This window comes from Castor canadensis, chromosome X, assembly GCF_047511655.1.
Source record: "Castor canadensis chromosome X, mCasCan1.hap1v2, whole genome shotgun sequence".
NCBI classification, from domain to species: domain Eukaryota; kingdom Metazoa; phylum Chordata; class Mammalia; order Rodentia; family Castoridae; genus Castor; species Castor canadensis.
In genome coordinates, this window is record NC_133405.1 from 568367 (window position 1) to 582230 (window position 13864).

Below are 13864 nucleotides of genomic sequence, written 5' to 3' on the forward strand. Positions count from 1 at the left end.
TTTTTAAGAAAAACAAAGTCCTGAGTTCAAACCCCAGCACCACCAAAAAAAAAAATTGTTCATAATTTTTTTAAGAAAAAAAGTTGCCTAACCAGTTCAGCTCTTCAATTCCTAATCTTGTAGAGACTTAAATCAAATGGTAGACCTGTTTTTCAAAACAAGACAGCCTTTGCATACCAAATGCTAACTATTCTTTTATTTATAGTCATTTTCTTTCATAAATAAAAAGCTGTTCAATCAATAAAAAGCCTGTTGAAATGTATGAGTAGCTCACACTCAAAAGATTTTGCTTTTGCATTATTCAGCTACTTGTAATTCCTACATACCATATGTCATATTTCATGGCTCTAGGCCTTTCACACTGTCCCTTCTGCCTAAAAGGCACTTCCATTGGCTTTCTTATTTTGTTGTTGTCTTCACTTGGGAGATTCTTTCATAATAAGTTTCCTGATCATCTTATAAAAGTCTAATCATTTTCCCCTGCATGACATCTTTCATAAGACACACACTCATTTCTGCTAGAACATATATTGTGTTCTATTTATTTACATGTTTTTCTTCCTTACTAGAATGTAAACTCCTTAAGAGCAGGGACCAAATTTGAGTTATGTTTTTACCACCAGCAACTAAAACAGTGTCTGGTAGGCACAGAGTACACAATAAATAGAAGTAGGAGCAGAGATAGAAAGGTATAATCTCTGAAGGAGTAACAAGACAAATATTTGACTTTTCAACAGAAACAATGAAATTCCAATGAAACAATGAAAGAGAATGAGATTATATATGAGTGCTAAAAGAAAAGAAAAGAAAAAAAAAGACCACATCCTTCAAAACTAAAGCCAAAATAAGACATTTTCAGATGCACCAGGGAGGGAGTTCATTACCAGCACAGAAATACTAGGGAGAGTTCTTCAGGCACAAGGAAAATCCCAGAAATAAAGAAAGGAAGGCTGAGTAGCATAAAGGGTTATAAATACAAATAAATACTAACTCTATGAAATAGTAATAATAATGTCATGTGAGGCCTAAAATATCCATAGAATTAAAATGCATGACAACAATCCAAAAGGTGGGAGAGTGTAAATGAAAATGAAATTTTCTGAGGTTCTAGTATAAATGAGTAATTTAAGATAGTATTTGTATCTTAACAGCCAGGTAAAAAGAGAGGCAGTTCACAGGATCTCTGAATAAACTGCCTTTTTTTGAAAAGGGAAGCACAATGGTTAATCCTTATTATCGGAGCTGGAGATACAGCTCAATGGTAGAGTGCTTGCCTGGCATGCACGAGGCCCTGAGGTCAACTTCCAGCACCACCAAAAAAAAAAAATCCTGATTGTCAATTTGATGGAATTGAGATGCCTATGATATTAGAAAGCACGCTTCTGGGTATATCTGTGAGGGTATTTCCAGACACAATTCACCTGTGGAACAGCAGCTGAGGAGGAAAGGCCCACCCTGAATGTGGACAGTACCATACAATAGGCTGAAGGACTAGATGAAATAAAAATGTAAAGAGGAAGCCAGCCAGTGCATGCAAGTTCCATTCGTCCTAAGCAAGTGTGTAGTACTGTGTGTTGCAATCTCCAGGAAGCTTCCAGGCCTTTACCCTTGAACTAGGCTGCATCATTGCTGCCGCTTGCACTGAGGCTTTCAGCTTCTTGGACTGAGCATCTACCAGGTTCTCTGACTCTCCAACATGCAGACAGCCACTGTGGGACTACACATTCTCCAGTTGTTCAACGCAATCTAATAAATCCCCTTTTACAATTGTGTGTGTATGTGTGACTCTTCTTGGTTCTGTTCCTCTAGAGAACAGTGACTAATACAGAAAGAAAGGAGACTAAGTGGTTAAGATGAAGAAGTCTGTATGTAAGGATAATAAATGGAGTTGTTGCCTGCTGCTTGGAGGAAGAGGATGAAATAATTTGCTTTTATTATTTTTTTTTAAAAAAGCATTGGTCTGAGGTATGTTGGAGGGAAAATTAACTGGTCTATACTACAATTAGGCTAGAGCATGCCAAAAAAGCTGGGGTGGGCATGCAGACAGGAGAAAAAGCCAAAGTAGAGTAAGTTGCCACAAAGAACAGAAAATTAGGTCACATTTATAGCGAGTAGATTTTTCATCTGATTTTACTATAAAGAATACCCTACCTAGTTACAAACTGAATATTTAATGTGCTTGCTGAGGTAATTAAACAGAGTCAGAAATCCTTCCCCAACCGCAAATTTCTGTTATGCAAAATTCTACACACATACCTTTTCAGAGACTGTGCGCAACTCAGTTCCAGTACATGCAAATTTGGAGTCACTCCTATGGGGGGAATAGAGTAGAAAAGAGGGAACTGGGGTTTGGAATTTAAAACGGAGTTAAAGAAAAATAACAGGATTAACAGTTTTTTCAATGCAACCTTAGCAGAAACAAGAGGAGGGAAAGTGAATTGAACTTCTGGGTATTAAGAAGGTGGGATTGAGAAGTACAGTAAGCTATGCTTTGAAGTTTAAATAAAAATTACCCAAAAGGTTTTTACAATCTCAAGCATTTGAACTATTGGGGAACTCAGGGATCACTGTAGTCCACTAAGAGGGGACACAGAAAGCCACTGTCAATTTAGATGGAGGAATGGATCAACAGAGGGAAGGGCTCTAAATTTGTATACTATCTGCCACAAAGAAAATTACCCATATCTCATTGATATTTCAAGAAAGAGACAACATAAAACACACAAAGCAAGAAAATGGAAAATAAGAGCACTAAATGTAAAATACATCCGTTGTCTTTTTAATGTATCACCTTTATTTCAGTAAACAAAATTCTATTTATAAGTGGTTTCATGTGTTCACATACAATCTTGGTTCCCTCAACCATATTTTTCCATATATGGGCATATATCTCAAATGAAAATCCTGCTATTAAGAAAGTGGAGCCGGGAGCGATGGATAACCTGCTATCCCAGCTATGCGCGAGGCATAGGGAAACACAGGTAGGTGGATCAGTCTGAGGTCATCCCATGCAAAAAGAAAGACCCTAACTGAAAAATAACTAAGGCAAAGAACGGCTGGGGATGTGGCTCAAAGAGTAGAGCACCTGCCTAAGCAAGTGGGAACCACTGAGTCCAAACCTCAGTAGGGTGGGAGGGGGAGGAAGAGGGAGGAGAAGAAAGGAGGAGGAAGAGGAGGAGAAAAGGTGGAAAAGAACCTTCAAACCTTCAGGGTTGGGGGTGGAATTTAAGACTATCATTGTGGGAGCGCTGATTCTTAAAAGTAATTTAAGATACAATTCGTATACAATGTTACCAAAGTTACTTAACAATGACTTAGGGATCATAACATATGAGTAAAAAAATAAAGTCTTACCTTGTGTCATCATTCAACTAGAGTGGGAAAGAGCAGAAAAACATTACTGACACATTATGCTTATTTGATTACGGGGATGCACATTATATGGAAATTAGGTCATGTGTTCGAAGCCAGCAGGATGAAAGTGAATTACCTCGCACTGTAAACAGGTAAACTGTATTTCCTCATCTACCTTCACCCCTCTGCAATACTTAACGCTGCGGAAACTTTTGAGTCCATGAAACCCGTTTCCTATGTTCTTTGCTACGCTTTAAAAGGCTTTGTTGATACTTCTCCTTTCCTAAAGCGAAGACTGGTGGAGCACCAGACTGTGGTCTGCTGCTTGCTAGTAGCTAGATGTCCTCACTATACGACAATGTGTTTCTGGCCTGACTTGCAGTTTGGGTCAATGGGATGAAAACCTCACAAGCAATCCCCCACTTCTTCACTATGGCCTTGTGCAGATTGCTAAGGGCTTGTGGGAGGAGAAAGGTCTCCCGCGACAGAGCTACCTAAAGAACGCCCAAGGATCTAAGTCTGGGGTGCCCGTGGCCTCCCAGCCACCCAGGGTACCACCGGGGACTGCTCAGCAGGGTTCCAGCCAGGCTCACCGACCTACTCACCTCCCCTATACACAGACCCATCACCTCCTCCTTTTCTGTGCTCAGAGCATGGTTGAGACACACTAGGAAAGCGTCAGACTCGAGATGAACCGCCTGCACGGCCTGCACCACCTGCACCGCCATCTTGGTCCGCTCTGCTCACGTCCGCCTTGGGCCCAGTCCGGCCTGACCAACCCGGGGCTCCGGCGCAGCCTCCCGGGCACCGGAGCTCAGCGCTCCGCCCAGGCCCGGCTTCCGCGCGCGGATCCCGCGGGGGCGGAGCCTGGGGTGCGGGGGCGGGGCCCGCCCAGCAGCACCTGAGAAACGCCCGCGCCATTCCGGGCAGGCGTGGCCTTAGGACGGAGGGCGGTGGCCGGTGTAGGTCAGGGCATTAGGAAGGGGCAGCGGGGACGGTGGGAGGCGGCGTCAGGGGGACGTGGTCTGTGAGTAGCGCCCTGGCGCCGGGGCAGTCGCCTCCTCAGTGTCGGCGCCCATTTTGCCCGTCCGCCGTGGAGAGCCTTGCGCGGCCTACACGCTTCGGGGACAGCCCTTTGAGGCGACATCGCCGCGGACACCGGCCTCTTGAGCCAGGGGGACGCTCTTTTGAAAGTCGGTCCTAAAACAGTTAAGCCTTTATTTTATTATTATTTTTATTTCCAAGTCACAGCCCCTGAATCTCGTACAACTGCCCCTGGACCACTTCCGGTTGCCGACCGGCGTCTCCTAACTTCGGCTCTAGTGACCTCGGCCGGGGATGCCCCTCGCCTCGCCCTGGGCTCAAGTCGCGGTCTCGGCTTGAGTAGCCCGGGGTGAGGGACCTGGAAGTTTTAGCCTAGCTGTTCTCTAGGCGGAATACTAGCCCAAGAAACATTATATTCATGTGAGTAACCTTTTCCAGAAGCAGTGCTATACTGTATCTGAAAAGTATCAGTCTTCAGCTTCGCCGCTGCTACTTCGACAAGGGTTTTAGATGTGTTTGGTACAGGGAAGGGGAATTGAAGGACTTAAGTTTTTATTCAACTTATAATGTATCATATCAGATACATAAAATACAAGTTTCCCCAGATCCTCAACTTGATGGTATCAGACATGGTGAAATTACATGGAAAAGTAATTTTATTTTCAGGTATGTCAACGTGCCAAGAGTTAAAAGTACAGATCCTCCAACTTACAAGTTTACCAATTACACGAGGATTTTAGGAGTGACTCTAAACCAAAGAAAAATATGCCACGCTGCCTCCACAGCCCATTGTTTCCTCCATTTGTTTTTCTATTCGCTGTGTAGTTCTGAAGCCAGGCAGATACGGCAGTACTGGAAAGGGAACGTTCTCTCTTGAAGACATGTTGATGCTTTGCTCTTTTCTCCCAAGTCAGTTCCAACCCAAGTATTCCCACAAATAGGGTCCCAAATCCAGTAACACTACGCCAGCAACCTCCGTTTTTACCTAATGCTTCGGGTCACATACCACACATTTCCATCATTAAGTCCGGTAATTAGGAAGGTTGGAAAAGTTGCAAGTGTACAATTACATTGGACCTATCTACATTTTCTCTTACGTTTTGATTTTACATCATATGTTATTTTCAGTAACTGCTCGTTGCCAGTGTGTCCTGCCCTGATGGGGCAGCAGAAACTGTTAGGTTTTCTGGTGGGATATTCTTAATCTATAAAGTTCTTTTAGGCACTTGCAAAAAGAAAAAAAAACACACCTTTTGGTGATGGTGGATTGGAAAAACTTTACTAATATTTATAGCAAGCTTGTTATGTGCTAGATACTCTACTAAGCATTTATATACCTAGTGTGTGTAAACTGCCCCAGTTGAAATCAGGCCCTGCAGTTCCTAGCTGTGTGACCTTAGGCAAACTTTTTCATCTCTCTGTGCCTTACTTCACCTACAAGTGGGGATAATAGGATATTATGAAGATTGTGAAGATTAAGACAGTCAACATATATAAATATATGTAAAATATAAGTGCTAAATAAGTACCCTAATGATTAGTATGTTGTTTAATTCTTGTTTTACACCTCAGGAAACTGAGGTGAGAGATTAACTTACCTGAAATCATAAAGCTTATTAAGTGGCAGAATCAGGATTCATTCACAGGCCAGGCTGATTCCCTGGCTTGAGTTCTTGTATAATTTCACCCATTATAATTGGATATATTAAATATTTTCAAATAAAATAAGTATATTGAACTTATCAATGTTTAAAAACTGTTCAACCAAACACCTGGAAGTTAAGTAAATCATACTTTTTTTTAAAAGGCACAGAACAATTCATTCTGTAAAGGAAAAGAATGATGGTTTTACTTAAATTACTACCTAAGGAAGCCCTTCAATGTTATATGTCATCCAGTTAGAACCTAATTTACAAAATGCCTAAAAGTATTCTGTGTAGGCCAATATGCACTCTGGTGTCAAGGTGACCCTGAGGGGACAATTTTAGTAGAATCCATTTGTATTTGCAGCTGGTAATATTCCTTGAGTTGAGTTTCACAAGTTTATATTCTGTGTATTGTGTTGCATGTTGTACCTAAGTTTATCCTGACGTAAGAGATCCATTTTTGCTCAAGGAGTCCTCTGAATTTTGTGAACAGGTGTTATGTGCAAAAATGATCTCTAGTCAAATAAATTTGGGAAATTTAAACAACATAGTTTCTTTACTGCATAACTTCCTAGAGCTTCTACTATGCTGTTTTATGACTCCCAACTTATTTGACCATGGAAAATGTTGGGAGCAAGTGTTTAAAAATCACGTTTCTCTACTGAGGATGTCAATGGCTTGTGCTCATGTGGTGGCTTCTCTGTCCCTTGACCACTGCACTTGCCTTTCTCTAGGTCTTCATGCTCTCTGAATGGTAGCACACACAAGTCCAGGCTAATCTTGAAAATGCTGAGCATGTTAACCTTTGAGGGCCACAGCAGCCTTTGTAGTGCCTGGTGGTAATTCATAACATCACCTCCTATCTTTTTTCCTTCTCTTCCACTGGAGTTATTTCCTTTTAATGTCCTTATAGTTAATAAAGTTTTGTTTTCATTCTAAAGAAATTTAGATGTTAACATGTTGGTTGTTGCTAGTTAACACGGTCCTGAAATCCCTAACGTTTGGTTACTACTTTAAAAAGTATTGGCCACAAATATGTCTTTTGTGTACAAAAATCAAGGCTTTCATATGTTTTGTTTTGATATTAGCATTACTGGGTTTTGTTTGTGTCTCTTCTTTCCAAAGCTCTGGAGGGGAGAGGCAGAACAATTTTATCTGCTAAATGGAAAAAATAGCTTGAAAAAATGGCTATAGCTACAGACTTACAAATTTTAGGCAAGCAGAAAGGAAGAGCAAGGGTATGGAACTTGAAATAAGCCTGGTATTTGAGAGAAAGTTTGTTTAGGATACAGTGGTAGTGGTAATTGCTAGAATTGGTAACAGATAGGATGTAGCAACTAAATGAGAGGAAAAAATGCAAGATTCTAACTCTTAAGTTTTAAGTGTATAGAAGAGATGCTGTAGTCATTGAGAGAAATTGAGTTTGGTTCCATCTTAGGTGAATTTGAAACAAGAGAGCACATCCATACGAAAATGGGAACATGCAACAGGCTCAGAATCAGATCCACTCAGCATAAAATAGGTGAAGCAACTGAGATGCTCTAAAATTATTCACAAAATAAGTCCATAAAAGTCTTTTTACTTTTTTTAGAGAAGGCAAACAGTGTCAAGAAAAAAAAATCACACTTTGATTGTTGTCCTTGAAAAAGAGGGCTTGTTTTAGCTTGATTCAATTCTTATTCCTGTTTTTTTTTTTTCCTCTTTTGCATCATATGTTCTGGCATCTGGTTTGCACTGGACGATCTCACTTTGAGGGCTCTGACAACCTCCAAGCTCAGCTTCATTTTCTTTCTTATATAATGGCCACCTAATGTACATAGGGGGCCCTTGAATTTCGAGACAGATATCCCACAGCCATTTCTGTGCTCTGTGAAAGGTAGAAATACACTGAAACCACGCACCATGATGCTATGAGATTGATTCATGAAAAATGCACATAAAGTTATTGTGAGGTCCTGAAATGAGATCCAGATCTGGGCAGATGATTGTTATGGAAAGGGTTTGCCCTACCACCCAAACACTTTGGGAGGTATGTGAGCAGAGGGGCTTTTCTGGCCTTCTAACTTGGGAAGTAAAAATTTAAACCTATGCTTCAATGGAAAAACGAGCTCCTGTATCATTATTGAAATAAACAAGGATCTAGGTAGATAACTATCATTTGCTCTGAATTGCCTTGATCCTTAATGTTTCTTGCAGCTCAGAAATTCCATCAAAGTACCCTAAATATTTTCCCTAGCCTGAAAATCCCCTTCTGGATATATCCAGCTGCTCTAAATAACTTTCCTTAAGAAACTGATAAACATTCCCTCTGCCTTTAAAACAAACTTTTAATTTCCATTTAGAAAGCCATACAGAGGGTGGAGAATCTTACCATTTTTAAAATGGAAACTGCTTGGAAGTGTCTTTTACCTATCTATGGAGCATGGCATACAAGTGTGTTTTGCTTTTTGCCAAAGTCATGTGTCCTTAGGCACACTTTTGTGCTTTTCTATTGCTAACTACATTTTGCCTGACACTGCTTTGTGAATGCTAAGAATGTGAAACCAGTGCCTAGCCTCCTGTAGTGCTCCTTCTACATTTCTACAGAACTCACCTAGAGTCCTGAACGCTTTGAGGTCAAGAGTTAACATTACCTGAGGCTCTGCCTAAGTGTCACTTCAGTGTCACTTTCAGTCTAGAAGAAAGTTTCAGATGGCCTTGGTTCTATTTAGGCTGTGCAAATAGACATGTATGAGGTTTGGTTCTGGTTGGTGGTTGCTAGCCTAAGGTCACCTTGCTCATTGGTGAGTTCATTCAAACCCAAACAGTCACACCTGTGTCCTATGCGCGGGTACTGCAGGCTTAGGTGGAGAAAAGCAGGGATAGAATTGGAACCCAAAGCCCAGAATGGCAAGAGAGGATGTGGGGGCTCCACCCGATCACCTCTGGGTTCATCAAGAGGGTATCTACCGCGACGAATACCAGCGCACATGGGTGGCTGTCGTGGAAGAGGTAACTTTTCATTTTGCTTCTTTCTTTGATTTTTGCTTTCAAATAACATGGTTTCTGCCTAACCTCAATATTCTGAAGTCTTTGGTTTTTTTTTTTTTTTTTTTGATCATTCCTTTCCATTAGGAGACAAGTCACCTAAGGGCACGAGTCCAGCAAGTTCAGGTTCCCTTAGGTGACGCAGCTAGGCCAAGTCACCTTCTTACCTCCCAACTACCTCTCATGTGGCAACTCTACCCAGAGGAGCGCTACATGGATAACAACTCTCGCTTGTGGCAGATACAGCATCATTTAATGGTACACATGTTGCGTAATCATTTTCCATTGTATCAAGACTCTTGTAACAGAGTACTCTATAAAATTTTCTTTTTCTGACAGGTCAGGGGAGTACAGGAACTGTTGCTTAAGCTTTTGCCTGATGATTAACCTGGTATGTATTTCTCTTTCTCCCCCTTTCTCCCCTTCTTTTTTTTCACTCTATTCAGCTGTGGTGATTTTAGTGATTTTTTTTTCCAGGTGCTGGGATTCTAGGAAGATATGCTCCTCTGTTCTGTTCATTATATGGCAATCACTTCATCCACCACTGCAGTGCACCCACCCTTGGTTTGGGGGGAGGGAGTGGGTTGAAAAACTGCTCAAGAACACAGAAGTTTAGGAAGGGTCATGAAGAATACTGCAAATGACACTGCAGAGAAGGGGTTACACAGGCAGAAAACGAGTCAAAAAAAGCACTTAGTCATGACATGTAACTTGAAATTGACTCCTTTGGAAATTGCCATAGAACCTTTAATGGACATCACCGGCTGGAACTGGGATCTCATGAATCCCACAAAAATCAGCATGTGCTACCGAACAGATGCCATGATCACCAAGGACTTGGTACTGATTTAGAGAGAAGAGAGCAGCTCCTAGCAGCATCAACATCTATTTGTCGCTTATTTGCCCTGCAGCAAATTCACCTGTCTTTCCTTCTCCCATCCTGTAAATATCCTAGGTTTTGTTCTAGTGTTTCCCATCCCAGTACTGACCTAATTTCGATCTACTGAGAACTTAAGGAGTTCTGGGGGAAAAAAGGTTATTTTGCATTGATGAAATTAGCTACAAAGACTCCTAGGCCACCTTTCTGAAATTGTATTTTCAAATTGTGAGAAGTTGCTGATCAAAACTGTGGGCATTTAAATTCCTTCTCTGGTTACAGATATTTAAAATAAGCTAGTTTCCATAAAAGCTCAAAAAACCATATTAACTGCTTAACTGGCACCTTTCTCAGGAAGTAATGGCACCAAATATTGATGATTGCTAGGAAAGGAAAGCATGTGCTGCCTATAAAGAATTTACTGAGTTAAAGTAGTTGTAACAGTTTATTATATATGTTAAAGTAAGGTTTTATGTTTTAATACAAGCCTTGGGCAGGGAGTAGTGGCACATACCTGTATGGAGGCTGAGGCAACACTTGGGAATAATACATAGTAGCTATTATTCCCAAGTGTTGCTTTCTTTTGTTTTTAAGATGGAGGAGTTTTGCTTTGTTGCCCAAGCTCACCTTGAACTCCTGGGCTGAAGTGGTCCTTCTGCCTCAGGCACTATTCTATGCACTTTATATACTTGGTCACATTTAGTCCTTCCATCAATGCTTTGAGGTAGGTATGATTCCCATCCACAGAAGTAGTGAGGAAAAATGAGAAGTTTAATCACTTACTAAGGGTTTCTTTTTGTGAATCATGGAGCTGGGAAGTGGGCCTGGCATGTTGGACTACAGTGTCAGTCCAACATTGGTTTATAATATTCAAAATGGGTAAATTGAATTTAAGTTTTTTCATACAAAGCTGTATCTTCCAAACTTAATAAGGATATTGTAAAAATATAATTCATTCTATGAATAGAAAGACTATTTTTAATGTAATTATTTTCCAGCAATTTAAAGGGTATACTATTCCCAGAAGAAAATGCTACATAGAGGGGTTTAAAGTCTTTTGGTAAAAACAAAAACAAAATTATAATCTAATCATTTTTCTTATTTTAGTTTTCCGGATATGCCGCAAAAGGATCTGTGCCAGAAACAAGCCTGTGAAATACAGAAATGTTTACAAGGTAGTAATTTTTTTTTAATTTATCTGTGAACTAGTTATAAGACATCAATTATTCTTCTATCGGCAACTTACGTTAACTCATTTCAGACTGTAACATTTGTATAATTAACTTATTCTAAAGATTTTCCCCATTGTATCATCAGACATAGAATATAAAAAGTGGTATGATCTAAGCTAGGGGTTCTCAATTTTGGTTGTACATTAGAATCACTTTGAGTTTTAAAAACTTAGGTCTGGGCAAAATAAAAACCTAGACTTCACTGCAGCTGACAATTCATTTTTTATTAGTATATATTAATTGTACAAAATAATGGGTTTAATTATGACATTTTCATACACATATACAAGGTATTTTGATCATATTCATGCCCACATTACCATTTCTTGTCCCACTCCCCCTTTCCACTGGTCCCATTCCTCTTCACAAATAGTACCCTTTACTATGTCTTTTTTAAATCTAGATTCCATACATGAGAGAAAATGTGATATTATCTAAGTTTGGCTATTTCACTTAAATGACGATCTTTAGTTTCATTCATTTTCCTACAAATAACATAATTTCCTTCTTTATGAGTGATTAATATTCTATTAGGTATATATGCAACATTTTCTTTACTCATCCATTGATGGGCATCTAGGCTGATTCCATGGACTTGGCTATTATGAATAGTCAATGTGGGTGTGCAGGTATCTGATCTATATTGTATACTGACTTTTGATGCCTTTAGGTATATACCCAGAAGTGGTATAGCTGTATCATATCATAGGTCTATTTTTATTTACCTCCCCCCCACCCTCCATACTGATTTCCATAGTGGCTGCACCAATTTACATTCCTACCAAGAGTATTATGAGGGCTCCCCCTCACAATACACACATTGTCACCAACATTTGTTGTTTTCTGGCAGCCATTCTGAGAAAGCTGCTCGGTGTCATTTTGATCCGCATTTTCCCGATGACTAAGGATATTGAACATTTTTTCATGTATCTATTAGCCATTTGTACTACTTTTCAGAACTGTTTAATTCATTTGCCCATTTATTGAATTATTTGTTCTTTGGTGTTTATTTTAGTTCCATATATATTCTGGTGATTAATCCCCCATCAGATGAATGTTTTTCTCTAATTCTGTAGACCGTCTCTTCACTTTTGCTGTGCAGAAGCTTTTTAATTGGATGTAATCCCATTTGTCTTTTTTTTTTTTTTTTTTTTTGAGAGGTCTTTCTCATCCTTGAGTAGGTTTATTCCTAGGTAATTTTTGACCCCATTGTGAATGGGGATTGTTTTCCTGACTCTTCTCAGTGAGTTCATTCTCACTGAGCTCATTATTGGTGTACAGGAAACCATGAAGGGTCTCATTCCTCATCACAAAGGGTGGGGTCACTGACCACTGTGCTTTCCACAGTCCATGCTCCCCAGTTCTTAAAACTTTTCAGAGGGTTTGTGAGAGACCCTTCCTCTCCCCACAACTGTGTCTCATAGCCTTCTCCTACCCAGTCACTGTAGCAAGGGACTCTGAATTGATTGTTCTGTGTTTTCTGATCCATAGAGTAGCTCAGTCCTTAACAACAGGTCCCTTAGATGGTAAGGGATGTAATCAGTTTCTTCTGCCTGTACTCTCTGGGTTCCTGGAACTTTTCCTCTCTTTTTCTCTGCAGAGTATAGTTACTCCTTTGTTGCCCTGCCTCTTCTAAGTCACGTGAAGAATACTTCTGTCCAGTCATCTTACCTGGTTTCCCCTGTGTTTATTACCTTTTCAAAATCCAAAACCACTCTTAGCTCCTAGATGTGTGAAAAAAAAAAAAAAACTGAATTCGATCCTAAAAGCTGCAGTTTGCCGTTCCTGATGCACAGACTACATAGGTAGAAGAGGTCCAGTAATCAGTTTAAACTATGTAAAATAATGTGAGTTATGTATTTTTTCCATTTCATCAAATTACTAAAAAGAATTAGTAACCAATAATATGAAAAACCACTGCACTAGAAAAAGGTATTCACTTGACCTTAAAAGGAAATTATTTATTTAAAAAGTGGCTTTCAACCACTTTGTAAATCTTCCTTTTCTTCCTAATATAGCATCTTGACAGATCTGTATGTCAAAAATAATTCATTGGACTTGGATATATCTTCCTTCTTCTCAGTTATTTAGGTACTGAAAGTAAAAAGGGGTAAGAAATACTGATATAAACCTCCTTTACCTTCTTAGCCCATGAGGTCATAACTAGGGTGTGCCTGTTTTTCAGCCAACAACTACATGGAATCAAAGTGTCAGGCTGTCATCCAAGAACTGCGTAAGTGTTGTGCTCGATACCCCAAGGGAAGATCTCTTGTCTGTTCAGGATTTGAGAAAGAAGAAGAAAACCTGACATTCAAGTCTGGATCAAAGTAAAGTTCTGCCAAGAAGCTAAATGCTGTTCCATGTTTTCACCAAGCATGTTTTATTTATACTCTGACTTTCTTCAGGCCAGGTAGCAGTGAAGAGCAAATTAAAACGCCAACTATAAGAGTTAATGCATATACCACCAATGCAGGAGATAAATATATTAAAAGACATAGAATGTAATAAAAATTGAGCTGCTAAAATAAACCTGTTTTAAGTGAAAATGTTTGGTTTGGTACTATGTATTTTAAGACTGTTAGATACAGTTATGAATGAATTCTCTTTAACACTTTGAGTTCAAACCACTAGTGCCATTCATAAAACTTAGTCATATGAAGCATGATAGGTGAAAGGACTCATGC

General features: G+C 39.8%; 3 protein-coding genes across 8 annotated transcripts in view; 2 read left to right on the plus strand and 1 right to left on the minus strand.

Annotated features, from left to right (window-relative positions):
• The window catches only part of LOC109688580 (lys-63-specific deubiquitinase BRCC36), a 32152-nt gene extending 27933 nt beyond the window's left edge, over positions 1-4219 (minus strand). Inside the window, exons 1-3 of the mRNA XM_074062839.1 lie at positions 3960-4219; positions 3355-3371; positions 2257-2311 (exon numbers count right to left, since the gene is read on the minus strand). Of these exons, the coding sequence (XP_073918940.1) occupies positions 2257-2311; positions 3355-3371; positions 3960-4082 (195 nt within the window). The 5' untranslated portion in view covers positions 4083-4219. The remainder of the gene's footprint in view (positions 1-2256; positions 2312-3354; positions 3372-3959) is intronic.
• Positions 4220-4421: 202 nt separating this feature from the next.
• Positions 4422-13726, plus strand: Cmc4 (C-X9-C motif containing 4). Of its 5 annotated transcripts, none has more exons than XM_074062836.1 (4): positions 4691-4818; positions 10543-10672; positions 11056-11123; positions 13366-13726. In XM_074062836.1, exons 2-4 carry the CDS (start codon positions 10623-10625, stop codon positions 13509-13511), a joined length of 264 nt encoding a protein of 87 aa, XP_073918937.1. In that variant the 5' UTR covers positions 4691-4818; positions 10543-10622; the 3' UTR covers positions 13512-13726. The 5 variants fall into 5 exon arrangements, with proteins under 5 accessions (XP_073918939.1, XP_073918938.1, XP_073918937.1 ...); XM_074062835.1 differs by lacking the exon at positions 4691-4818 and adding an exon at positions 9888-10013; XM_074062838.1 differs by lacking the exons at positions 4691-4818; positions 10543-10672 and adding an exon at positions 4422-4562.
• Positions 4441-9688, plus strand: Mtcp1 (mature T cell proliferation 1). 2 transcript variants are annotated; one of them, XM_074062834.1, is made up of 5 exons: positions 4441-4562; positions 8884-9035; positions 9159-9329; positions 9411-9462; positions 9549-9688. In XM_074062834.1, exons 2-4 carry the CDS (start codon positions 8931-8933, stop codon positions 9456-9458), a joined length of 324 nt encoding a protein of 107 aa, XP_073918935.1. In that variant the 5' UTR covers positions 4441-4562; positions 8884-8930; the 3' UTR covers positions 9459-9462; positions 9549-9688. The 2 variants fall into 2 exon arrangements, with proteins under 2 accessions (XP_073918935.1, XP_073918934.1); XM_074062833.1 differs by lacking the exon at positions 4441-4562 and adding an exon at positions 4680-4818.
• Positions 13727-13864: the final 138 nt, after the last annotated feature.

Bases quoted from the DNA above. Each gene is read 5' to 3' on its own strand.
- Mtcp1 (XM_074062834.1), top strand. From the start codon at position 8,931: ATGGCAAGAGAGGATGTGGGGGCTCCACCCGATCACCTCTGGGTTCAT. The intron at 9,036-9,158 runs GTAACTTTTCAT...CCTTTCCATTAG, and splicing joins GGGTGGCTGTCGTGGAAGAG to GAGACAAGTCACCTAAGGGC. The intron at 9,330-9,410 runs GTACACATGTTG...TTTTTCTGACAG, and splicing joins AGATACAGCATCATTTAATG to GTCAGGGGAGTACAGGAACT.
- Cmc4 (XM_074062836.1), top strand. From the start codon at position 10,623: ATGCACTTTATATACTTGGTCACATTTAGTCCTTCCATCAATGCTTTG. The intron at 10,673-11,055 runs GTAGGTATGATT...TTCTTATTTTAG, and splicing joins CCTTCCATCAATGCTTTGAG to TTTTCCGGATATGCCGCAAA. The intron at 11,124-13,365 runs GTAGTAATTTTT...CCTGTTTTTCAG, and splicing joins AATACAGAAATGTTTACAAG to CCAACAACTACATGGAATCA.